Here is a 27,179-nt window from a genome sequence, read left to right as displayed (position 1 = left end):
GAGTCTCACATACCCCGCGCGCCCCTTTTGCGCGGGGACCTCGTAGGAGGTTCGGCCCTCTACCCGAAAAAAAAAAAAAAAAAAAAAAAGGGGACTGTCGCGGTAAAGCTATTGCATAGTATTTTTTATCAACTTGCAATTATAATTAGATAATAATAATTTAATATTAAAACAATAATAAAATAAGACCATGCTATATTTATAATCATTAACAAAAGCAAAACATTAACTGTCCCCTTCACAATCATAAGCTAGACCGCGCGAGAGAGAGATGGCCAGACTTTTCATGATGCGCATGCAGTGCGACGTCACGCCGCGCACTTATTCACAAACACTACACAAGTGCAATGTGTGAATGTGTTGAACGCGAACCACATGGTAGGCGGAGTGAGGGTGTTAGGTTTTATTTTCGTTACGGAATTTCTTGATTCCATCGCCGCGCTCAAAACCTTAATAGTTTAAAAACCAAATTAACGGTATTAAAAACGCAAAAATCGATTTGAATTAGTCTTTAATAAATCTAACCGCAACAACTAATCATGCCCGAGATCCAACTAAGCCCGCTACGACCGCGAACATTCGAGCAAGTATGTTACAGGCGAATTTGTATCTAATACAGCCTCTCCAAACACGGCTCTCTGTAACATTAATTATCAGACACTGAGTGGCTGGGCTGTCTTAATTAGTAAAGTTTCGAGCCGCGGTCGTCCTAATCTAAAGGGTCAAGAGAACATACGAACCGTACAGACATTTTAAGTGGGAATTAACACGGTATAAGCGCTCCGTATATGTTAAGACGGAGGGAGGGAAGCGAAACATTGGGGTCGTATTTGGAATAACGTGATGCGGTGTCTGGAGTTTTCGTGGTGCTCAAACTGGACTCGTTCATTAGTTGGTAAGTATGTAAAGTTTTTAAGGGGTCGTATACAAATGTCAAAGGAATATTTATTTATTATTGTTTTTTTAATATGTTTTTTTTTTGTATTAGTAGGGTGAAGCGTGCTTTACTGGTGGTAGGACCACTTGTGAGTCCGCGCGGGTAGTTACCACCACCCCGCCTATTTCTGCCGTGAAGCAGTAATGCGTTTCGGTTTGAAGGGTGGGGCAGCCGTTGTAACTATACTGAGACCTTATAACTTATATCTCAAGGTGGGTGGCGCATTTACGTTGTAGATATCTATGGGCTTCAATAACCACTGAATACCGGCTGGGCTGTAAGCTCGTCCATCCACTTAAGAAATAAAAAAAAATAAAAAAAGCGAATTTGTACTCTGTTAAGTTTCTTGGATGGCTTAACAAGCTTCAGAATTAACCGTTTAATCACTTACTTATATTGGTGGTGATAGTTATATTCAGTCAGCTTCATAATTACATAAATAGTTCAAGTTCCATAAATCTATGAGCATTTGAATTTAATTTATGAAAGTAAACTAATTTATAAAGGTAGAGAAAGTGTGAAAGTAGCCCCGGTAATCAACAAATGAAAGAACGGACGGTTAGCGTGGTATGGACATGTGATGTGTAGAGAGAAGATGCAGGATGGTGGTACCTCCCGCGGGAGTTGCTGGACTCCTACCGGGCGCGTCCGTAGGTGGCGGATAACGGGCCTCTGGGCACCATTCCCAGAGGCATCGTTCCGTCTCTCTCGTTTTGTTACAACGAGAGAGACCGAACGACGTGGACCAAAACCAGCTCTGGGGGTTCCAAGCTCTCCTCCCCCTTCACTTGTTGAAGGGTGGTTCTCCTGGAGAAGCGTGGGCCTCTACCTTTTATCCCTTTCCCTTTGATTATTTCGTTATTTTATTAACTGTCTTTTTGTTATCTTAATTTGTTTAATTTATATTTTGAGTTGTAATCTGTCTCTTTCTTCGTTTCACTTTTTGGTTTATCGTTTTGTGTTATTCTTTATCCTGTCTTTCTTTGCCTTTCGTTTTATTTTTGGTTTCTTTTGTTTTATTTTCTTCTTCTCTTTATTTCAATCCTAATCCTAAGCTTTGACACCTGGTGAGAGGATGCATGGCCGGTGGGTGACCGGTCACTAGGGTGTCCCAGGGGACCACACCTCGGGTTAAAAATAAAGGGAAACCAATGAAGATGTCCAGTTTGCAAAGAGTAATACCCCAGGAGGGTACCCGCCAAGCGGGAGAATCCCTCCGTACTACCGACTCGTCGGTAGTGCGCAGCCCCTCGTATTCTGGGGGGGGCACAAACTGCACTGAGATAAGGTCCGGGAAGGACGGAGTTAAAAAAGGAGCAGGGTCCGGGAAGGACGTAAGTAGGAAGAACGGGTCCGCGAAGGACGTAGTAGCAGAAGGGTCCGTTAAGGACAGTGAGGGGAGATCGTCCAGAACCACTCTGGTGTCGGATGATAGCATGACCACAGCTGGGTCGGCCCACTCGTCAGCCCGCTCTTCGCCGACACGCAGACAGCGAAAAAGAGTCCTGACGATCAGCAGTGATGAGTTTGGAAGCAGCTCCGGCTCGGATGAAACAGCTACTACTGGTAAATGTGGTGTCAAGCCGCAATCGAAGAGAGGTCGCGGTCGTCCGACGACCACTGGTCAGTACGGTCTGACTGCGGACGAACAGGCGTATCTTAAAGCTCAGCGCTCTGAGATAAAGGATGCCGGTAGCGTGCGTAGTATGCGCGAATTAAGAAGCGCAAAAATCATGGAAGGGAGCTCTAAGAAAGATCCCGAGTGTCGTCTAAAGGAGAGTGCCGCGATGGCTCTGAAGGTATGTAGTAAGCCCGGAAACCTGAAGGGCACGTATCAACGTGTCCTAAAGGAATTGGCGGTGACAATAACGGAAGTCACAGAAGAACTGGCGAACCGCCCCGCGACCGAAGAGATGGAAAAGCTGCGTGCGGTAAACGCCTGTCAGCAGGAAGAGATTTTACAGCTCCGGCAGGAGCTGCAGAAGGTGCACAAGGAGCTGGCGCGCATATCACAGGCATTGACGTTGTCCAATCCAGTCGAAACCCCAGCCCCAGCTTCAACCACAGAGGACCAGGAGGAGTTGCGTGTCCAACGCATTATGCGTGCCGTCGGCACCATGCTTGACGCTCGCATTGCGAGTCTGGAGATGCGGCTACCCCCGGAGCCTCGCATCAGGCCACCCTTAGCGGCGGATAAGCGGAAGAGCTGTGAGAAATCGCCGAATTCTCCTCTCCTCGTTGACGCTACGCTGGAGTCGACAACGGCACAAGCAGCACTACCGTCCACGGTGAACAAGAAGACACGAGGCCCTAGACAAAAGGCCACAGTGTTAGCGCCTCCACCCGAACCGCGTGCCTTCCCTCCGGCTCCAGCTGTCGTGACCGAAAGCTGGTCTACGGTCACCCGTAGGCGCGCTAAGCCGAGAGGGGAGACCGTGAGAACGGCCACAGCCGTTCCACCCACTAGGGTGTCGGAGAAAGTCCCGTCTTCAAAGAAGAGGACAAAGAAGCGGCTCCGAGCTCCGCGTTCTCAGGCTGTGGTATTAAAACTACAGCCTGAAGCGATAAATAGCGGTCTCACATATCGGTTCATCCTCGCGGACGCGAGGGCGAAGCTCGACCTAGACTCCCTGGGTATCCCGCTCCAGAGGATCCGATCCTCTCTGACGGGTGCCAAGGTCCTGGTGGTGGACGGAGACGATCAAGTAGAGAAAGCCAACCTCCTGGCGAGCAAACTGAAAGAGATTCTGCCCGCTGAGGGCGTCGAGGTCTCCAGGCCATTGGTGACTGCAGCGATGCGCATCAGTGGCCTCGACGACTCGATATCGCGTGAAGAAATCGCTGATGAGCTCGCCAAAATTGGGGGGTGTCCACCCGAGATTATCAAGATCGGGGAAATAAAAACCGATCCAGGCGGGATGGGACAAGTCTTAGTTCGTTGTCCGATCTCAACAGCGGCGAAAATCGCAGCAGTTCCCAAGCTAAGGATTGGCTGGAGCGTGCTCCGCGCTCATTTGCTGGAGGCCAGGAGGCTGCAGTGTTTCCGGTGCCACGAGTTGGGCCACGTGAGCGCTCGTTGCCCGTCGTCGGTCGATCGCAGCCGGGAATGCTACCGATGCGGCCAGGCCGGTCACGTGGCTTCTGGCTGCTCGCTGGCGCCGCGCTGCACTGTTTGTGTCTCCGCCGGCAGACCAGCGGACCACGTTTCCGGGGGCAAGGCCTGTGCCAAGCCCCCGAGACAGAGACAACGTCGGCAGGATCCCGCGTCGCTTGAGGGCGTGCGTAATCGGCCCGGTATGGCCTCGGTGACACCGATGGATGCTCAGATATGACAGACGTCCTTCGTTTCCTCCAGGGGAACCTCAATCACTCCGCCAGAGCTCAAGATCTTTTGTTTCAGAGCATGGCGGAGGGGTTGACTCACCTTGCGGTGGTCGCAGAGCCGTACCGGGTCCTTTTGGGTCCCGATTGGGCAGGTGACCTTGACGGCCGGGTTGCCATTGTCAGGCGTGGCTGTGTGGGTGCTCCGCCCGGATTCGACCTCGTTGAAAGGGGTCGCGGCTTCGTCGCCGTCCTCTGGGCCGAGATGATCGTGGTGGGAGTATACTTCTCCCCCAACAGGACGCTCGCCGAGTTTGAGGGCCTCCTCCTTGAGCTCGGTCGCGTCATTGGGAGGTCACATTCCCGTCGGATTCTCGTCCTTGGGGACCTCAATGCCAAGTCATTGGCTTGGGGTTCCTCGAGGACGTGCCCCAGAGGAACGGCGGTGGAGGAGTGGCTGGTCGGAGGCGGCCTCGTTATTCTCAACCGTGGCACGTTACTTACGTGCGTGAGACGATTAGGCGGGTCCGTGGTGGACGTCACGTTCGCATCTCCCGATGTCGCGAGTCGCATCCGTGGTTGGACGGTGATGGTTGGTGAGGAGACGCTTTCCGACCATCGCTACATCCGTTTCAGCATTGCTGTAGCCCCAGAAGTGACATCAACTCCTTTATTCTGCGGCGGCGGCGTGGAGGGTCCACGTTGGGCCCAGAAGCGCCTCGATGTCGAACGGCTGAATGAGGCGGCTGTCGTCCAGGCCTGGCGCCTCGATTCCCTCGGCGAGCCGATGAATGTAAGCGTGGGGGCGGAGCGTATGCGCGAGGCAATGTCGCGGGTATGCGATGCCGCTATGCCTCGCGTCAGAACTCTTGCTCCTAAGCGCCGCGTATACTGGTGGACTGATGAGATCGCCAGCCTGCGCCAGTCCTGCAACGTCAGTCGACGTGCGTACCAACGAAGCCGACGTCGAAGGACGCATCGGGACCCTGAGGAGGAGGACCACCTTTATGAGGTGTACAGGACGGAGGTGAGGGCCCTTTGCATAGCCATCAGAGAGGCGAAGGAAGCCGCTTGGAATGATCTGCTCGCCTCGCTCGATCGTGATCCGTGGGGGCGGCCCTACAGGCTAGCGCGCAATGCGCTTCGCCCATGGGCTCCCGCTACGACCAGCACACTGCCACCCGAGACATTGCACCGGGTGGTCGGGGGTCTATTTCCGGACTCATCCCGAACGGCCTTCATCCCCCCTGTAATGGCAACGGCGCAGGTCGCTGACGGCGGAGAGCTGGAAGGTGTGTCCCAGGCGGAATTTGAGGCGGCAGTGGCGAGGATGCGCGTGAAGCGTACAGCACCAGGCCCCGACGGCCTGTCGAGTCGAGCATGGGCTCTCGCTTTAACTGAGGATGGTTTGGGACCTGCACTTCGAAGGCTGTTTAGCAGGTGCCTCCGCGAGGGCAGGTTCCCGGAGCCGTGGCGCACGGGCCGGCTGGTGCTTATCCCGAAGGACGGTCGCCCTAGAGACGAGCCCTCCGGATATCGCCCGATAGTAGTGTTGGACGAGGCCGGTAAGCTCCTTGAGCGTGTGGTTGCCGGGCGTCTTGTTCAGCACCTCGAGAACATTGGGCCGGATCTCGCGTCCAACCAATATGGCTTCCGGAGAGGTCGGTCGACCGTGGACGCGGTCTTACGGGTCCGCGATCTTTCCGACCAGGCGTGCTCTGGGGGAGGTGTACTGTTGGCTGTGTCGATTGATATTGCCAACGCCTTCAACACGATCCCCTGGAGCGCGATTGTGGAGTCATTACGGTTTCACCGCGTCCCCACCGGTCTCCGTAATCTGATTGAGGATTATCTCTCAGGGCGGGCGGTGATCTTCCCCGAGCGGAGTGGGTGGGGACGAAAAACGGTGTCGCGTGGGGTTCCACAAGGGTCGGTACTGGGTCCACTCCTTTGGAATATAGGCTTTGACTGGGTCCTCCGCGGGGCTAACCTGCCTGGCGTCGAAGTGGTTTGCTACGCTGACGACACGCTGGTGACGGCTTGCGGAGACGACTACCGGTCAGCAGCCGTCCTGGTTGTGGCTGCAGTGGCAACTGTGGTAAGACGAATAAAGAGACTCGGCCTCGAGGTGGCCCTCCAAAAATCCGAAGCAGTGTGCTTCCACTCAGCTCGGAAAGGGCCACCTCAAGGCGCGAATCTCGTAGTCGGGGGTGTCACCATTGCTGTCCAGCCGAAGCTCAAGTATTTGGGCCTCGTGCTGGACAGCAAATGGAGATTCGACCACCATTTTAAAGCGCTGGTTCCGAGGCTCATGGGGGCGGCAGGTGCGCTGACCCGTCTTCTTCCCAACGTCGGAGGATGCAGCGCCGGTACTCGGCGACTGTACCTTGGGGTGGTGCGCAGTATGGCCCTGTACGGTGCTCCCGTGTGGTCGCCCGCACTCTCCGCGAGAAACGCGTCTCTGCTGCTCAGAGCTCAGCGGGCGCTCGCGGTGAGGGTCATCAGGGGGTACCGCACCATCTCTCAAGATGTGGCCTGCGCTCTCGCCGGATCCCTACCCTGGGACCTCGAGGCCGAAATCTTGGCTGCGGTATATCGGCGTAAGGCGCAGGCCTTGAGTCGGGGACGGTCGCCCGGCCCGTCGGCTGTCGGTCGGTGGAAGCGTGCTGCGCGTCATGTAGCATACGCTAAGTGGAGAGAGCGATTGCTGAAGGAACTTGGCCAAACTTCAGCCACCCGCCGTCGCACCCTCGAGGCCCTGGTGCCCGTGCTGGAGGCATGGTCGGATCGGCGTCACGGCGTACTCTCCTTTCACCTTGCGCAGGTCCTCTCGGGACATGGCTGTTTCGGGAGGTACCTGTGGAAGGTCTGCAGGAGAGAGCCACATCCGGGCTGCCACCAGTGCGGGCACCCGGACGATGACGCGCAGCACGCGCTCGAAACGTGCCCGCGTTGGGAGCACTCGCGGCGAGATCTCGTCGCGGTGCTGGGGAGAAACCTCTCCCTGCGGGCTGTCGTCGCCCGCATGTTAGAGGATCAGGGCTCGTGGGAGGCCATGGCCAGGTTTTGTGACCTGGTAATGGCGTCCCGTGAGGCTGAGGAGCGTGAAAGGGAGTGGGATCCCTCTTCAGCACCTCAGCGCAGAAGGCGGGATGGCCGGCGCGGGCGTGAAGCTCCCGCTCAGCCCCCGTAGGGACTGTCAGGTGGCGGGTGCGGGGGCGCCCGGTACTCGACTGTCGGTCCGGTGGTGGGGCGGTGCAAGGTGGCTCCTGCGCGCCGCTCACGGTGTATCTCCCGAAATGACGTCCTTCGGGATTTTCCCGGAGATGAAATCCCGTCTTATCATCAGGACGGGTACCGGCGAAGGCGGACTTTCGGCGCGCACTGCGGTACCGTAGGTCTGGTGTAGCCGGTGTGGTGGAGCTCGATGGGGTTTAGTCGGTAGTCGTTCTGCGGGGCAAGTGCTTCGCGCGCCTTTTTCAAGGCGTAGTCTCTTGCGAGGGATTCGGGGAGGTGGAGGACCTTCTCGTCCCCCTCTTCCTCTCAGGAGGCGCCGGAGTCCGACATAACCCGGTTCGTTACCCCCCGGACCGGGTATCCGTAAATGGATTCCCCAGCGTTAAAAAAAATAAAAAAAAAAAAAAAAAAAAAAAAAAAAAAAAAAAAAAAAAAAAAAAAAAAGGATGGTGGTACCTACCCGTGTGGGCTCACAAGGCGTCCTACAACTAGTAACGCCTTTTTGCCTTTAATAGATATTCCCGATTTTTATTTTTTATTGTCTTTTTTCGTAACATTTATTTATTATGATGCATGTGACTAGGAGATGTATGGAAATGATAGTGCAAAGTAAAAGGGGAAGAGGTCGACCGAAGAAAACATGGAGGGAGTGTGTGAATGACGATATGAGAGAAAGAGAAGTGAGTGTTGAGATGACGACTGATAGAGGAGAATGGAATAGAAAAATTCGCTGTGTCGACCCCATCTTGTGAGATAAGGTGGAGACAAAGAAGAAGATTTATTTATTACATAAAATTAATATTTTAGACTATAGTGGTCAGATAATATAATATAAGAGAAAGCAGCTTTGTTTTTAAGTGCGTGTAATTATCGATCACCGACTAATATAATTACTATATCTAAATTTTAGACATTAACTAGAATCTAATGAAATTGGGTCCTTGCGACTTACATAAATACTGTAACTCTATTAAAGTTTGTTTCAAATTGACCCGTGACATTGTCTGTAAAGCAGTGTTCAAGATTGAGTTTAGAAAGTAACTCAGAAGTTTTCCAGCGGAGCTTTAAGCTCTGAAAGTTTACGTTAGTGGATCTTATTCTATGTAAAACAGGACATAATCGCATAGATTGAGTCTAATTGGATGGCGTTTTTAATTAAAAGGCTTTGCTAGTAAGTTATCTTGAAATTATTACAAGCGCGATTAAGGTTTTGTTAATTTTTTATTCTAACGAATGTATGATGAAATATTACTGTCCTTTTTAAAAACCAACTTTTTTTTAAATATTCCTTTAGACAATACACTAGGGTTTGTAAGGAATTATATTAAGGACTTAACGAAGCTTACATCGAAGTATAAATGACGTCAGCCACCCTAAGACAGGGTAGAGATTTTTATTTTGTTGTATAACAACGACTCTACCAACCTTCTAAGCATATGATACTAAATTATCTACCTTCAAAAATCATGTTTTTTCAGTGTTAGTACTTGTATTTGAAGTCATCGTGGCCTAACGGATAAGACGTCCAATGCATTCGTGTTGAGCGATGCACCGGTGTTCAAATCTCAGGCGGGTACCAATTTTTCTAATGAAATACGCACTCAACAAATGTTCACGATTGACTTCCACGGTGAAGGAATAACATCGTGTAATAAAAATGAAACCCGCAAAATTATAATTTGCGTAATTACTGGTGGTAGGACCTCCTGTGAGTCCGTGTGGGTGGGTACCACCACCCTGCCTATTTCTGCCGTGAAGCAGTAATGCGTTTCGGTTTGAAGGGTGGGACAGCCGTTGTAACTATACTTGAGACCTTAGAATTTGTATCTCAAGGTGGGTGGCGCATTTACGCTGTGGATGTTTATGGGCTCCAGTAACCACATAACACGAGGTGGGCTGTGAGCTCATCCACCCATATAAGCAATAAAAAAAAAGGATTTTGTTCTCTAGCAAATATAAACAAAAGAGCGTTATCTTATAGCGCCTATGTAGCAATCAGCTCTACATAGAGTGGGCGCTACCTGTGCTCCGACAAAGGCTTTATCGTTTGTTTTCGAAACTTTAACTTTACGTTTGCTGAATTCATAACATATACTAAAACATACAGACAGTGCACACACGTTATATTCACACGCAGTTTGAAAAAGCTCTAGAAAAGTTTCGCTGACTGTTTTTAGTGTAAAAAGTTCGTATATGAATACGCGGTGGAGCTTTTTGCTGGCTCGTCCGCGACGGATTTTTCGTAAATACATTTATAAAATTGAAAGCTTCTGTCTTTTTGATTCATATTTGCATTGTTTATGTAATTAACAAAGTTGGGAATGTTTTGATCAAAAACTTATATGGAAAATTATAATTAGAATTATAGAGTTGGAATATTCCTTCGGACATTCCCAAAGTGTTAATTAACACTAAATAGATGCGTAGAAAAAAAAACTTATCACAAAATGAATACTCTTACGCAAGTCGGAACGAAAACTCAATTGCATTGTTATTGTATCAGCTATTCCATTCATCCAAGAACATAACTCACTGCTAATAAAAAAAAAGAATAAAAGTTACGTGCCTAAATCACCTGAAAGAAAATTTTGATGAAGTTTAAACTATGGAATGAGCTCCCCTCCACGGTGTTTCCCGAGCGCTATGACATGTCCTTCTTCAAACGAGGCTTGTGGAGAGTATTAAGCGGTAGGCAGCGGCTTGGCTCTGCCCCTGGCATTGCTGAAGTCCATGGGCGACGGTAACCACTCACCATCAGGTGGGCCGTATGCTCGTCTGCCTACAAGGGCAATAAAAAAAAAGTTTAGGAGCCGACTCATCCCTAGAGTTTTTACTTATTAAGATTTTTAGAATATAAATAATACGTTCTAATCGCTAAGGCCAATAAATCTTGACGTTATTAAAGAGCGAAGTTCGGACACCTCTGGCGCTAATAATAGCCAAAGTTTAATACCTCTGGCTTAGCGGTACGTGAGATCGTTGTGTGACGACCCCCTGGATCGAGAGACAACGAATCAAACGGTATTTAACTTAATCATTTTCATTAAAGTTCAAATGAGAGTTGAAATTTTGTTTTGGTTTCAGATTTATTTCGGTTCATCTTAGTAATTGAAGGTGATATCAGTGGTACATCGTCATCTGCGAACAGATGTTCACGGCTGGATAAAGTGCCTATATTACTGGTGGTAGGACCTCTTGTAAGTCCGCACGGGTAGGTACTACCACCCCGCCTATTTCTGCCGTGAAGCGGTAATGCGTTTCGGCTTGAAGGGCGGGGCAGCCTTTGTAACTATACTGAGACATTAGAGTTTATATCTCGAGGTAGGTGTCGGCATTTACGTTGTAGATGTTTATGGGCTCCGGTAACCACTTAATACCGGATGGGACGCTCGTCTGCCTACAGGAGCAATAAAAAAAATATCTTACAACAAGACACATGCAAATACATTGTAAGGATTATAGCTTCATTCTTGTCACGTCCGTTGGACTCGGCCGGCTGATGCAATAGCAAATGAATGCTTTGATACGGCCAATTCGGATGTGAATTATTTGAGTGCACATAAATAAATTGCACGCAAATCGATGCTGTAATTTGGTAACAGCATCGAACGTGTTTTTGAGTTCGCATCACTGCTATGTAATATTCTAGATAACTTGTGTACTTATGTACATAATAATATGTGCTGGCTGTGGTGTATTTTAACAATGTGGATGCACATTTTTTGTATTTATTTTTTATTTTTATTGCTTAGGTGGGTGGACGAGCACACAGCCCACCTGGTGTTAAGTGGTTACTGGAGCCCATGAACATATACAACGTAAATGCGCCACTCACCTTGAGACGTAATACATAATGCTCGTTTTTTTTTTTTTTTGATAACGCCATCTTGTTGTGTCTTTAAAGCGGTTAGTTGCCCTCAATTAAGAAAAATAGTATTATTAATCGCCAATAGATGTCGGGAAGAGTTGATTATTGAAAACACGAATAAAACTACATTTTCTGAAAATAAATCGTAACTAGATCGATTTATCGGCCCCGTAATCCCCTGTACACTAAAATTTATGAAAATCGTTGGAGCCGTTTCCGAGATTCAGATTATATATATATATTAATAAACAAGAATTGCTCGTTTAAAGGTATAAGATTAGTTGCCAATACAATTCATTAACAAAGGTTCATGATTATGATAATAGCAACCGGGCTTATGTTCATGATGTTTGATGGCAAAAGTTTTTTTATTATTAATTTCCAAAACTATTTCGATACTTTATGAAATACTTACCAAAACTGAAGTCGTGGTCTCCAGATCTGAAATATAAAAAAAAAAAATTTATCATATTATAAAATAAATACATTGTGAGTCTTGAAAAAAAATAGATTTAGACTTTCGTAGTTTAACTTAAAACGCGATTTAAACTTTAAGCTTTTAATTTTGTATTGATTGTTAGGAGCAGATAAATCGATCTACTTTTTTTCTATTTTATTTTTTTATTTTTTTATTGCTTAGATAGGTGGACGAGCTCACAGCCCACCTGGTGTTAAGTTCTTACTGGAGCTCATAGACATCCACAACGTAAATGCGCCACCCACCTTGAGATATAAGTTCTAAGGTCTCAGTATAGTTACGACGGCTACCCCACCCTTCAAGCCGAAACGCATTACTGCTTCACGGCAGAAATAGGCAGGGCGGTGGTACCCACCCGCGCGGACTCACAAGAGGTCCTACCACCAGTGATTACGCAAATTATAATTTTGCGGGTTTCATTTTTATTACACGATGTTATTCCTTCACCGTGGAAGTCAATCGTGAACATTTGTTGAGTACGTATTTCATTAGAAAAATTGGTACCCGCCTGAGATTCGAACACCGGTGCATCGCTACACACGAATGCACCGGACGTCTTATCCTTTAGGCCACGACGACTTCAAATCTATTCTATTCGATTTTCTAATCAGTTCTTTAGTGTTACTATGGGGACTCGGTGAGTTTCCCCGACAATTTACACTTGAGATTATATACTACACAGCTGACAGTTTGTAACTACGTTGAAAATTCCCACATTTCATGCGGAAACTCACCAAAATTAAAAACCATGGATCCTTCCATGAAATGTAACAATACTTGAAATTTATTTCAACTTCCATTAGTAATTACGAAAATTATAGTTTATGCTGGTTTGATTTTCATTGCACGATATTATTCCTTCATCGTCGATGTCATTATTATTTGTTTGTTGCCTTCGTAGGCAGACGAGCATACGGCCCACCTGATGGTAAGTGATCAGCGTCACTAATGGACGTCAGCAATGCCAGGGGTAGAGCCAAGCCGCTGCCTACCACTTAATAATCTCCGCAAGCCTCGTTTGAAGAAGGACATGTCATAGCGCTCGGAAAACACTGTGGAGGGGATTGTCATTTGTGACCAAGCTACGTATTTTTTTTTATTGCTTAGATGTGTGGATAAGCTCACAGCCCACCTGTTGTTAGGTGTTCACTGGAGCCCATAGACATCTACAACGTAAATGCGCCACCCACCTTGAGATATAAGTTCTAAGGTCTCAAGGATAGTTACAACGGCAACCCTTCAAACCGAAAGGCATTACTGCTTCACGGCAGAAATAGGCAGGGTGGTGGTACCTACCTGTGCGGACTCACAAAAGGTCCTGCCACAAGTAGGTACGTATTGCATTTGAAAAATTGGTACCAGCCTGCGGGATTCGAACACCGGCCACATCCCTTAGGCTTCGTTGACTTCTATATTACGTCAACTCTTGTCAATGTTATATGATGATAAGCGGCCGCCCCGAAGACCGTAAAGGAAGATTAAGAAGAAAAGTGAGAAAGATGAAGAAAAGAAGAAGCACCAACGTCCCACCCATAAACGGTATGTTAGCAGTGGCTCGTACGGATTGCTTTCATGCGACCATATGCAAGCGGTGCGCATCCTTGGTACGCAGAGTATGGGCCAGCTTCAACGCGGTCCTGGTTATGATTGCAAGCAGCATTTAGTGCCTCTATCTAAGACACCGTTATAATAAGCATCTATCTCTCATTAATCTAACACAGTGACGGGTATTTTTTTTTTTTTTTTTTTTTATTGCTTACATGTGTGGACGAGCTCACAGCCCACCTGGTGTTAAGTGGTTACTGGAGCCCATAGACATCTACAACGTAAATGCGCCACACACCTTGAGATATAGTTCTAAGGTCTCAGTATAGTCACAACGGCTGCCCCACCCTTCAAACCGAAACGCATTACTGCTTCACGGCAGAAATAGGCGGGGCGGTGGTACCTACCCGTGCGGACTCACAAGAGGTCCTACCACCAGTAATTACGCAAATTATAATTTTGCGGGTTTGATTTTTATTGCACGATGTTATTCCTTCACCGTGGAAGTCAATCGTGAACATTTGTTGAGTACGTATTTCATTAGAAAAATTGGTACCCGCCAGCGAGATTCGAACACCAGTGCATCGCTATATACGAATGCACCGGACGTCTTATCCTTTAGGCCACGACGACTTCTGAACGACTTATGGTGGCGGTTATTCAGTTACTTTACGGTTACTGAAGTCGTCGTGGCTTAAAGTATAAGACGTCCGGTGCATTCGTGTTGAGCGATCCACCGATGTTCGAATCTCAGGCGGGTACCAATTTGTCTAATGAAATACGTACTCGACAAATGTTCATGATTGACTTCCACGGTAAAGCAATAACATCGTGTAATAAAAAGCAATACGTCCATAAGTCCTTTGATATGAAAAAAAAATTATTAAAATAAAACTAATTACATTATGAATGAAATTTTTATTTACATAAAAAGCTTAAAAAACGGGAATTATTTTTTGAAAATAACATCTCCTAAATGTAGTCCGTTGCGATCACGGCACTCTTGCAAACGACGTCTAAAATTGTCGATGACTGCGCGGCACGTCACTGCTGAAATGCTTGTCATTTCTCTGCGGATGTTTTCTTTTAGGGCCTCAATTGACCGCGGGTTTGTGTCGTATACTTTAGCCTTAAGGTAGCCCCACAAAAAAAAATCCATCGGGGTCAGATCTGGACTACGTGGAGGCCAGGAAATGTCTCCTCTCTTAGAGATAACTTTGCCAGGAAAAAGTTGACGGATAACGGGCATAGCAGTGTTAGAGGTGTGAGAAGTGGCCCCATCCTGTTGAAACCACGTCCTGGCATTAAAGCCTGAAAAGTTTTGCAATTCTGGTATGAAAAACTCTTCGATCATAGCCACATATCGCTCCGACGTAACAGTAACTGCGCGCCCTCTGCCATCCTCAAAGAAGTAAGGCCCTAGGATACCATGGGCTGACATAGCGGCCCAAACAGTCACTTTCGGACTATGTAAGGGCTTCTGATGCTTAAGTTTTGGATTGATGGGGCTCCAATAGCGGCAATTTTGTTTACTAACATGCCCGTTAAGATGGAAATGAGCCTCGTCAGAGAACATTATGTTATTGAAGGAAGTAAACCGATTCAACATTTCACTCGCATAATTTTGTCTTTGAATACCGTCAGTTTCCTTTAATTCTTGAACCAACTGAATTTTGTAAGGGTGCATATGTAAATCTTTCTTCAAAATCCGTTGTAACGATGTCCTGGATACGTTTAATGCTCTGGCGCGCTTACGAGTTGACTGTGTCGGATTTTCGCGAATAGACTGTGTTACTGTGTCTATGTTTTGTTCCGTACGTGACGTCCTTGGGCGACCCAACCGCGGTTTATCTAACGTCGAACCGGTCTCCTCGAACTTAGCAACCCAGTTCTTAATCGTTTGAAGAGTTGGAGTGTCGTCAAAGTTGTGTAAACCTTTGTGTTCTCGAAATTTACGCCGCGCAACGGTTGCCGAATTGTCGTTTTTATAAAACTCGCGCACACAAAACGCACGGTCCGCTCCGGTAAAACGCTCCATCGCGACTAAATTCCCAGAAACCGAAGTTACTCCCCCCGCTTCCCCTGCACCGCTCACGCGCGCCCTGTTCGTTTTATTCAAATTTTACTTTTCAAAGGACTTATGGGCAACCCTGTAATTTGCGTAATTACTGGTGGTAGGACCTCTTGCGTGTCCGCGCTGGTAGGTACCACCATCCTGCCTATTTCTGCCGTGAAGCGGTAATGCGCTTCGGTTTGAAGGGTGGGGCAGCCGTTGTAACTATACTGAGACCTTAGAACTGATATCTCAAGGTGAGTGGCGCATTTTCGTTGTAGATGTCTATAGGCTCCAGTAACCACTTAACACCAGGTGGGCTATGAGCTCGTCTACCCATATAAGCAATAAAAAAAAAGGCCCGTCCCGCGCCCCCTTAAGATAACGCGACCCAACGGATTATATGATGATTAGGACCAACGCCTAGTCATAAGTTATCTCAACGGTAAATTCGAAATTTACCAAAGTAATTGGCTCTAGCATATTCAAAACACAAGCAAATTTTGGTATTAAATTATTTTCAACCAAACGCAGCGGTGTACTAAACTTAGTCATTAGTCTTTGTTAGCGTAGAGCTTTTAATGCATGCACTAAGTATTGAGCTTTCTGTATTTCACACTATGAAAGCTGGTTCAACATTGTATGCTACATTTTTTTATTATTGTATCAATCTAGGAGTGAATTGTTATTTTTTTTTTTTTGAAAGCGTTTAATATTTATCGAACAGAAAGTATTATGCCCGGTATTTATCTATCGTCATATCGTAGTTGCTTGTGTTAAGGCGTAAGCTGAGTCCGCATGCAAATCATCATGTCCGCTTACGGCTCAGCCACAAATGATTACCTTAACAAAAGTCAAGATTTCCTAACTTGGCCCGTGCGTTTTTTTTATTTTTTTTTTATTATTTAGATGGATGGACGAGCTCACAGCCCACCTGATGTCGCCACCCATCTTGAGATAAGAGTTTTAAGGTCTCAGTATAGTTGCAACGACTGCCCCACCCTTCAAACCGAAACGCATTATTGCTTCACGGCAGAAATAGGCAGGGTGATTGTGCGGAGTCACGAAACCAGTATTTTGTGAATAATTCATCGCACCTCACACATCGACCGTGTCTTTATATTAAATAAACAAGTAAAGGGGATGTTTAAGTATTGTCTCATTTGTAACGTCTAGTCCCGGCTTCGAGTGTAAGCGAGAATGTACAAAGTAAGCATCAACATCTTGACACATCTGCATACATGTACGCAATAATGCTGAGTGCTTGTCCCTTACTATCAGTTCGCGTTTCTAGTGAGTCGTTCATTGATGATACACCAATCTATACTAATATTATAAAGTTGAAGAGTTTGGTTTGTTTGAACGCGCTAATCTAAGGGACTACTGGTCCGATTTGAAAAAATGTTTCAGTGTTAGATAGCCCATTTATTGCGGAAGGTTATAAGTTAATTTATCGAGAAAGGCTATAGACTATATAACATGAGAGAATTTGCTAATAGTAGCTCTAGCAAGAGCAGTGCTTCGGTGAATCTACCAGCGGATCGAGATCGCGACCCACTGAGAAGATCCGGCGACAAAAGTCAGTGGCCTGTGTCTATGAGTTTATTAGTTTTCTTGTCAGTTGAGGACGGTGACCGAGCCGTACTCTATTCAAATTATAACAAATTACGTTAGTTATTGCCAAATTATGGATCTGTGTGTACTACCAATGTAAAATGGTTTGTGGGGCATCTTCCAACGAATCAATATGTTTCGATAGTTTGGATAATTAGTGCAAGCCGCACACGTCATCTCGGATCCTCCCGATCCACTAACGGTGCTTTTAGGTACTTCAAGCACCGGTCACCGTTCTCGTCGAACCCGTCGCTTGCGACGAAGGGCTGGACGAGTAAATTAACTCTCAGACACAGCCCACTGAGTTTCTCACCGGATCTTCTCAGTGGGTCGCGTTTCCGATCCGGTGGTAGATTCTGCGAAGCACGGCTCTTGCTAGGGTTTGTGTTAGCAACGTAATCAGGTTTGAGCCCCGTGAGCTCACCTACTAAAGTTAGGGTTACGCTGATATAGCCTCTCAAGGCTCTCAGCTTAGGTAGGAAAAAAAAAAAAAAAAAAGCAAGCCGCAGCGAAATCTGCAAAAGTTATTTTGAAGACCTGACCTTTGTAGACCGAGTAATTAGTGCATGAGCCCTAATAACAAAAATAGTAAAAAAGTATATATAAGCTGCATAAAAACACCACAGTCATTGACTGAGATCGGAAAACATAGTGGGTTTTCTGAATCGCGGTTTCTTTCAATCAGACCAATGGTAGGGGTCCCTTCGCGAGAGTATCACACGAACTGTGTTTATAGTGGCAACCGCACATACATTATGTATACGATATACGACGAGTAATTCTACTTAAGATACATTTTTGCTTTACCTAAAAATAAGACAGCAACGCTATTGTTTTGAATTTAAAATTATTTTTAGTTTGATTATTAATATAAGTGTTTTTGTATTCATATATTTAAGTGACATTTAATATTAGAGCCCACCTTGGCTAGAGTAATCGTTCTTCTTCTTCTTTCTCCACCTTATCACACTAGGTGGAGTCGGCACAGTCAATTTTTCACTCCTCTCTCTCTCATTTCGTCACACACTCCATCCAAGTCTTCTTCGGTCGACCTCTTCACCCTCTACCTTGCACTACCATTTCTATACATCTCCTAGTCACATGCATCTTCTCTCTACGCATCACATGTCCATACCACGCTAACCGTCCGCTCTTTAATTTGTTGAATCGTTAACAGAAAGTAATTGACGATATTCGGGGAGATGTATGCCATCTGATTGACTGAAGGCATTATATAATAGACATAAATAATATAATAGACATAAATTAATAGACATAAATAATATAATAAATTTTAGAAATTTAAGGACATCAAAAAATTACTTATTTAAATTAAGTAATAAAAATTTTAGACAAGTAGCAACATCGCTACAGTATTTTATACACAATATCCTAGCTATAAATTTAGCTAAAAAAATACCTGCTTCTATTGAGCAGGAAAAAAAAAATATGAGATGTTTTAAGACTTTGGAATCTGCTTCCAATTTAAATTAATTAATAAGACAAAAGAGTCACACTCTTGCAATTACAAACCAATTAACACAACTAGATTATACCCAACAAAAGACGTTAACGTTTCAATTATTAACATATTCAATTTGGTGCATCAAAATTTACAAGGGATGATGGGTAAAGAGCTAGAAATTGAAATGTTTTTAAATATGCATAATATTAATATATTCTGTGTTACTGAGCACTGGTTTAGAAATTATGAATTATTGTTTAATTTTAATGATCACCAGTTGTCAAGTTCCTTCTGCAGAGAGAACGCTATTCGCGGTGGCTCACTGATTCTCGTTAGTAAATGTTTGAAATGTAAGGAACGAAAGGATGTAGTGGCCCTCTCTGTTGAGAGAATTATTGAAATTTCCTGTGTTGAGCTTGAGCACCTCATTGTTGTCTGCGTCTACAGACCTCCTGATGCGTTATATGATTCTTTTGAAAATATTTTGGAAAATGTATTGCTGAAGCTTTCTGTTTCTAATAAACAAATTTTTGTATGTGGTGATTTTAATATTAATCTTTTAGAAAACACAAATACCACTATTAGATTCAGAACACTGTTAAAGTCATATAACCTCCCAAACTTATTTTTAGAGCCTACTAGGACAACGACCACATCGGCAACATGTTTAGATAACATATTTACAAATGTAACACCGATTAACAAAAAAATTATTAATCAGTTAACATCAGATCATAGTGGACAATTTGTGTCTTTTGAATCTAATATCAATTCTATAGATAAAAATACTCTTGTGATTGTTCCTATTAATAAAAAACGAATTGAGAAGTTTAGAAATAATATTAAGCAAGAACATTCAGAAATTATTTATAACCATAACCCAAATTTGTCATACCAGAATATGTTTGAGAGAATTAATTTGGTCTTTGCTGATGTATTTATTCCTAAAACTGTAACATTAAAAAACAAAACAGTGTTCAGCGAGTGGGCCACCACCGGAGTGTACAAAAGTAGAAAAAAGTTATATGATCTGTACTCTGAAAAAGCCTATAATAATGATGAAACATTTCATCAATATGTCAGGAACTATTCAAAAGTATTTAGAAAAGTTTGTTTAGCGGCAAAATCTTTACATTTAAGTGATTTAATAAAAAATGCCCCTGACAAGATAAAGATGACTTGGAACATCATTGGTAGAGAAAGTGGAAAAGTCAGAAATAGCCACCAAGAATTCTCATTAAAAATAGATGATAAATTGGTAACTAGTCATAAAGATGTGGCTAATGCTTTTGAAAAGTTTTTCTCTGACATTCCAGTTTCAACTACCACTTCTCTAAATTCATCCCCCACAGCAGCTGAAATATTATTGCATAAATATGTCAACAAATGTAATGAAATTTTTAAATTTAAGGAAATTAATTCAAGCAATATAATAAAAACTTTTAATAGCCTTAATGTAAAAAATACAGCTGACTTGTGGGGAATATCAGTAAAGGTTTTGAAGTCTGTAATAGACATTATTGCTCCTCATCTTGCTAGTATTTTTAATGATTGTATTAGGTGTGGTGTATTTCCTGACTTAATGAAACATAGTAAAGTGATTCCTCTTTTTAAATCTGGTAGTACTGATGACCCCTCTAACTATAGACCTATTTCAGTACTCCCTACGTTGAGTAAAATCTTTGAAAAAATAATTTTGACACAACTTTTAGAACATTTTAATTCAAATAACCTGCTTCATAATAAACAATTCGGGTTTACCAGGGGTCGCTCTACAACTGATGCAGGTGCTTATCTAGTCAAAAATATTTTTAAATCTTGGGAGGAATCACATGATTGTCTTGGAATTTTCTGTGACTTATCCAAAGCATTTGACTGTGTTGAACATGAAACATTGGTGAGGAAACTACATCCCTATGGTATTAGGGATGGTGCATTGGAACTTATTACTTCCTATTTATCAGGACGGATACAAACAGTAGATGTGAAAGGTAATAGATCTTCAGGTACCTTGTTGAAAATGGGTGTACCTCAGGGTTCCATTTTGGGTCCTTTTTTATTTCTAATATATATAAACGATTTACCTAGTTTTATTGAATCCCGACACGAGGTCGTATTATTCGCAGATGATACATCTTTATTATTTAAAATTAAACGACAATTACAAGTCTATGACGAAGTGAATGATGCGATTTCGTGTGTGGTTCATTGGTTCCGTATCAATAACCTATTATTGAATAGTAAGAAAACTAAATGTATTAAATTTACTTTAAAATGTATTAAACCATCTTTAAATGTGAGACAAGTGGATAGTGATGTAATTGTTTCTGAGGAATCATTGGAGCTTGTTGAGTCAACCGTATTTCTTGGTATAACAGTGGACTCCAAACTGCAATGGGGACCTCATATTCATAAATTGGCGAGTAAGCTCAGCTCTGCAGCATACGCAGTAAAAAAAATTAGAATGTTAACAAACGCGGACACGGCTCGTTTAGTTTACTTTAGTTACTTCCACAGTGTCATGTCCTATGGCATTTTGCTATGGGGCAATGCGGCCGATGTAGAAACGATATTTATTCTGCAGAAAAGAGCTATACGCGCTATTTATAACATGCACTCAAGGGAATCCCTGAGGGAGAAATTTAAAGAAATTAAAGTTCTCACTATGCCGTCCCAGTACATTTTTGAAAATTTGATGTATGTTCGTAAACATATTGAGGAGTTTCCTAAACAGTCGGACATACATAATAGAAATACTAGGAACAAACACAAGCTTGTTGTGCCGATGAGTAGGTTACATAAGATACGAAATTCATTCGGGTGTTTGTCTGTGCGCCTGTACAACAAAATCCCACAAGATGTTCAGAACCTACATATACATAGGTTTAAGAAAACTGTTAAAGAACATTTGTGCAATAAAGCTTACTATAAAGTCAATGATTATCTAGAAGATTGCACAAAGTGGGAATGAGTTGCTCGCTCCGGGCATTTCAATATTGTAGTAATTGTTACGTTATAATACTCATTGTAAAAAACTCATATTTAAAAAAAATAATGTAATATTAAAAAAAAAAAAAATTACAATTTATAAAAAAAAAAAAAAAAACATGCCCGCTGAGTTTCTTGCCAATTCTTCTCAGGACGGAGGCTAGTTCTTGTGAATTGGCGGTAGTTCTTTTGACGTTCAACAAGTATGTACTTTCATTTATGTTGAATAAAAATTTTTTGATTTGATTTGATTTGATTTGATTTGATTGTAAACAATGATAGCTCCGAACATTAAGATTCAATCAAAGAGAGCATTGGTATTGGTTATTATCTGTGCAGTCGACCTGGCCTAAACTAAAAAACGTCCGGTGCAATCTTATCTAGCGATGCAACGGTGTTTGAATCACGCAGGCGGGTACCAATTTTATATCGTGTAATAACATCGTGTAATAAAAATCAACCCCGCAAAATTATAATTTGCGTAATTATTGGTGGTAGGACCTCTAGTGAATCCGCACGGGTAGGTTCCACCGCCCTGCCTATTTCTGCCGTGAAACAGTAATGCGTTTCGGTTTGAGGGGCGGGGCAGTCGTTGTAATTAGACCTTAGAACTCACGACTCAAGATGGTTGACGGTATTTACGTTGCAGATGTCTACGGACTCCGGTAAGCACTAAACAATAGGTGGGCTGTGAGTTTATTCACTCATCTTAGCAATAAAAATAATATTCAAATATAAATATGAAGTCGATTTTTTTTATCGTATCGGCGGCTCTTAGTGAAAACTATTCTTAAAGAGTACCTAAGCTGTCAAAATACGAATCCAAAAGAATTTAAAAAAAAAAAAAATACTCACACACACACACACACACACGCATATAGTTATATAAATTCACATGGTAGAGATAGCTTATGATCAGATACAAACTGTCATCCAACGGCCAATTGCGGAATTCTTCCCGGGATGTCGGCAACCGTTGATAAGGATGAAAAATTACATGAAAAAAGCATTGCGTGCGGAAATCGCTCTAAGTTATACACACACGGATAATCAAGTGTATATAAAATAAATTTAATACTTGGAAATAATTTTCTGTTAGTTGAAATGTATCAAGAATAATCATTCACAATGGCCAGTTTCACTGATATGGTGTATTGTAGGTCCGATTAGGTAGAATAAAAACAATAATTTTCCAGCCATAGCACCCCTCCATTTCATAGGATATAGATTTACGGCAATGGATAGCAGTATTAAAATTATAATTTGTGTAATTACTGGTGGTAGGACCTCTTGTGAGTCCGCACGGGTAGGTACCACCGCCCTGCTTATTTCTGCCGTGAAGTAGTAATGCGTTTCGGTTTGATGGGTGGGGCAGCCGTTGTAACTATACTGAGACCTTAGAACTTATATCTCAAGGGGGGTTGTGGCATTTCCGTTGTAGATGTCTATGGGCTCCAGTAATCACTTAACACCAGGTGGGCTGTGTGCTCGTCCACACATCTAAGCAATAAAAATAAAATAAAATAGAAGTATTCCCGTTGCGAATTCCATAGCCTCCGATAACCACTTAACACTAGGTGGCCGTGAGCCTTCTAGAGTCTTCATCTAGAGAAATAGAAAAAAGAGCTCATTAAAAATTTGCATGTCCCTTATCTAAATACTCTGCTCGTATTGGAGTATTTTTTGCTTTAGCAACTTGGTAGGGTGGCCAGATTAGTTTATTCCTTACAAAATCAAATAGTGACAATTGTTTAAGACTAACACAGATGGCTATGACGGTACCAAGTGGATTTTGTTTAGTGGTGGTAGGACCTCTTGTGAGTCCGCACGGGTAGGTACCAGCACCCCGCCTATTTCTGCCGTGAAGCAGTAATGTGTTTCGGCTTGAAGGGTGGGGCAGCCGTTGTAACTATACTGAGACCTTAGAACTTATATCTCAAGGTGGGTGGCGCATTTGCGTAGTAAATGTCTATGGACTCCAGTAACCGCTTAACACCAGGTGGGCTGTGAGCTCGTCCACCCATCTAAGCAATAAAAAAAAGCAACATCTAGTAACAAAAACGTTTAAAGGTTTTGGCAGTAAATTAATTTGGACGAAATCCTATTTATATGATTGACTCTTGTTCAAACGTAATCAATTTTATACTTACAAATTGATTTTCCACGAATTTTCATTTAGGATTTCCATGTGGGTACCTGTGAACAGAATTTATTAATTAAATTACGTTTTTAGATTATTGAAAAGATATATATGTCGTGGTTAACGACTTTTAGTAATATTAAGACGTTGTTTTGACTATTATTTTAAATGATGAAATGTTGTTTTGATAAATATCACAAAATGTAGGGTAGACTCCGTAACGCCACAGTATAAAATGGCGGTACGTGGACAGAGTCGTGGCATTCCGTGTCAGACAGTCATTCAGTCCGTATCAGACGGTCCGTCCGTCTCAGTCAGTGAGTCTCTGACAGTCAGTCAGTCAGTCAGTCAGTCGGTCTGTCGGTATGTGGAACGAAACTGTCGGTTTACCCTGTCATTGTGAAAGTTGTGTGTGTTGAGTTTCAATACGAGTGATGACGGAAACTACCGCTTAGCCATCCCTGCCGCGCGCGCCTACATATATTTACTATCCTACCTGTGGTGGACCTAAATTTGTAATTTTCCCTTCTTTTTTTTTCTATTCACTTTCTACTTAAGTATAGGGATTTTGAGGGTGGATACTTGTTTGGTTTTTGTTTCAACAATGTTTTAATATATTATTATGCGTTTTCTTTTTATACTGTTCGATTCTCAAAAAAAAAAAAAAAACAAGTAATTAAATAAATAAACAAATAAATAAATAAATTAATTAAAAATAAATAAATTAATTAAAAATAAATAAATAAATTAAAAATAAATAAATAAATTAGAAATAAATAAATAAATAAATTAAAAATAAATAAAGAAATAAATTAAAAATAAATAAAGAAATAAATTAAAAATAAATAAATTAAAAATAAATAAATCAATCAATAAATCTTTATTGTTTTACATACATATTTGCTCACAGCACCATCAACGGTAGAACCTGAATCGGGCTAGAAATAGTATCAAGAATCTAGGTGTTATGTGCTCCAATGACCAAGAAATACCAAAGGGGCCGTACACACAGCAAGCTTATACACATGTCGATACAAAATGAGCTTTAAATTAAATTATAACATTTATCATTGTTGAAAATTTTCAATCTCGTATCTCAAGATCTGGGCATAATTGGCCAGTCTCCGACACGGGATAAGGGAGGCTGTGTCTAGCACAGTCGGCCCTGACAAGGGTACGATCATATCCCGACGTTTTTAGCCGTAATTATAAGAAAAATACACGTTTTTGTGTATTCGATCCACGCGCGCAGTGGATTTGCGAAATCAAGGATTGTTGTCGGGGATTCTTCTCTTGTTGTGCCGATACGGACGAATTATTTTGTTTGGGAGGAAAATTGGTTGTTTATTCACGAATGTTTTTAGTAGACTGCTTCGAAGAAATAAGTGTAATATAGATTTTCGTTTAGATGCCTTTCAAGTGCTGTATTTGTTATGGACGAAAAATTGCCTTTCTTCGTCCTAATGTGAAGTTTTTTACTTTTCTTTGTTTTACAAAAAACTTTGATTTATTATCCGATGTTAATATGAAATCGTCAGCCTTTTATTTGGTTTGTTAACAAGCTGTTTCTATGCTTTAAATAAAAAAATATATAAATAAAAACGATATTTCGTATGTAAGTGTAATGCTCATAGACTCCAATGGGGTTGGATCGATGTCAATGACATTTTCAGGATATGTTCAGATTGCACAATTCTGGTTTGGTAGCGATTGGATCAAAGTCAGGCAAACCGAGCGGGACTTAGGAAGTCAAGCTATAAAATGTAATCAGTTAAAATTAGTACTATTATTGTAAGTTGTCTAATAACGTTACGGTCTATTGAGATTTATTTATTTTACTATCCCATAACGGAGAGGTTGGTTCCATGATGTTTTTAAAATGATGACGTCACCGCTACTGATGCCATTCTCTTCATCATTATCATAGCCTATGGAAGGCAGTAGACCTTAGAACTCATATCTCAAGGTGAGTGGCGGCATTTACGTTCTAGATGTCTATGGGCTCCTTTAACCGGTAAAAAAACGCCGACCGATAAGACAGAAATTAATCTGAGAGCAATTAGGTTGGAATATAAACAAGGATAAAACAAGCTTTGATAACCCGTAAATCGGAGCAAGCCAGCCGTAAGTGTCAGCAACGGAATTACATGGCACTATATTTATACGGGAAGCGGTAATGTAACATGATATCAACGTAATATCGACAAGATAAGTCCGGCTTTCTCGAGCGCGATGTGGGTCGACGCGATTGATCACAGTTCCACTGATTGCGAAAACAACCTCATTTTTCCTCTTACGCGGCTTATAGAGACCCCGCCTATTTCTGCCGTGAAGCAGTAATGCGTTTGGATTTGAAGGGTGGGGTAGCCGTTGTAACTATATTGAGACCTTAAAACTTATATCTCAAGGTGGGTGGCGCATTTACGTTGTAGATGTCTATGGGCTCCAGTAACCACTTAACACCCGGTGGGCTGTGAGCTCATCCACCCATCTAAGCAATAAAAAAAAATTGAAAAAAGATCGAAAATTGGAATAAACTGTTAACCTAGTTGGAACTGTAAAGGTATCTGCAGAAACCAGGTGTAACCGCCTGAGACTCTTTTCTTTTTTAAAGTGATAACTTCTTTGGCATCGTTGTGATTCGAAAGTCGATGAAACGAAAAAGCGACAGTAAAAAGAGAGAGAAACATAAATTCATAAGAGTTAACGTGGGAGAAAATGAGATAGGAAGCATCATACCGTGTTTCTTATATTCGTGGTTCTCTATGTGCTCTTCTAAATAAATCTATGTAATATATACGAATAACATGTAAAATAATTATCAAACTTTGTATCATTATGATCATTACTAAAACCTACAATTATCCTCTTACCGAAATTTCACATTCGTCTCATTATCTTGAAGCCAAAATTTTTGAAGGTTTCACTTCTGCCTGGTGTGAATTGCACACGTTTTTTTTATTGCTTGGATAGGCTACTAATCTTAATTCCGGAATGGTCAAAACTTAGAACAATGGTTTCCCTAAATAGTTTGATGCCAATTGAGTAGTCATTTCATCTGCTCATCAACTACATTAAAATAATAATATTTTATTAATTCATTTCAAAATAATGCATAACAAAACCACCGTAGACCTTTCGTAGCACCGACGTAGCAGCTCCGTAGACGTCGTATAAGCTACGCAGCAAAATTGAATGTCATGAAACAAAAAAAAATATGACAAGGGTAGCCGTGTTACGTCATCTCAGTAATACATTCTGATGTATATTAAAGCTAGTAAGCAAACTAAGTGAACTGGAGGTCCCGCAGTAGTCGAAATTCGACTATAATTAATTGAAATTGTAAGTTTGTACACCATTATAATTGTATTTTATACTTCTATAATCACAAATTTCACCAAGGCTACTCTAAAAAAAAAATATTAATACAGACAAAAAATATTTTATCTATTCTCAATTTGACCACAGACGTCAAGAGCAAAAGTTTGACAACAAATAGTATGCATGCGTGTGTGCGTCAAATACACGGTATG

At 42.8% G+C, this 27,179-nt stretch overlaps 1 protein-coding gene across 1 annotated transcript in view; it reads right to left on the bottom strand.

The window, feature by feature from the left end:
• The window catches only part of LOC101740043 (cell adhesion molecule Dscam2), a 197,110-nt gene that overhangs the window by 90,414 nt on the left and 79,517 nt on the right, over nt 1–27,179 (bottom strand). The window contains exons 5-6 of the mRNA XM_021353633.3: nt 23,657–23,702; nt 11,779–11,804 (exon numbers count right to left, since the gene is read on the bottom strand). Coding sequence (XP_021209308.1) covers nt 11,779–11,804; nt 23,657–23,702 — 72 coding nt within the window. The remainder of the gene's footprint in view (nt 1–11,778; nt 11,805–23,656; nt 23,703–27,179) is intronic.

The sequence above is a fragment of the Bombyx mori genome, chromosome 28, assembly GCF_030269925.1.
Source record: "Bombyx mori chromosome 28, ASM3026992v2".
Lineage (NCBI taxonomy): Eukaryota > Metazoa > Arthropoda > Insecta > Lepidoptera > Bombycidae > Bombyx > Bombyx mori.
The sequence above is the reverse complement of the archived record's forward strand: the minus strand, read 5'-3'. Positions and strand labels throughout refer to the sequence as shown.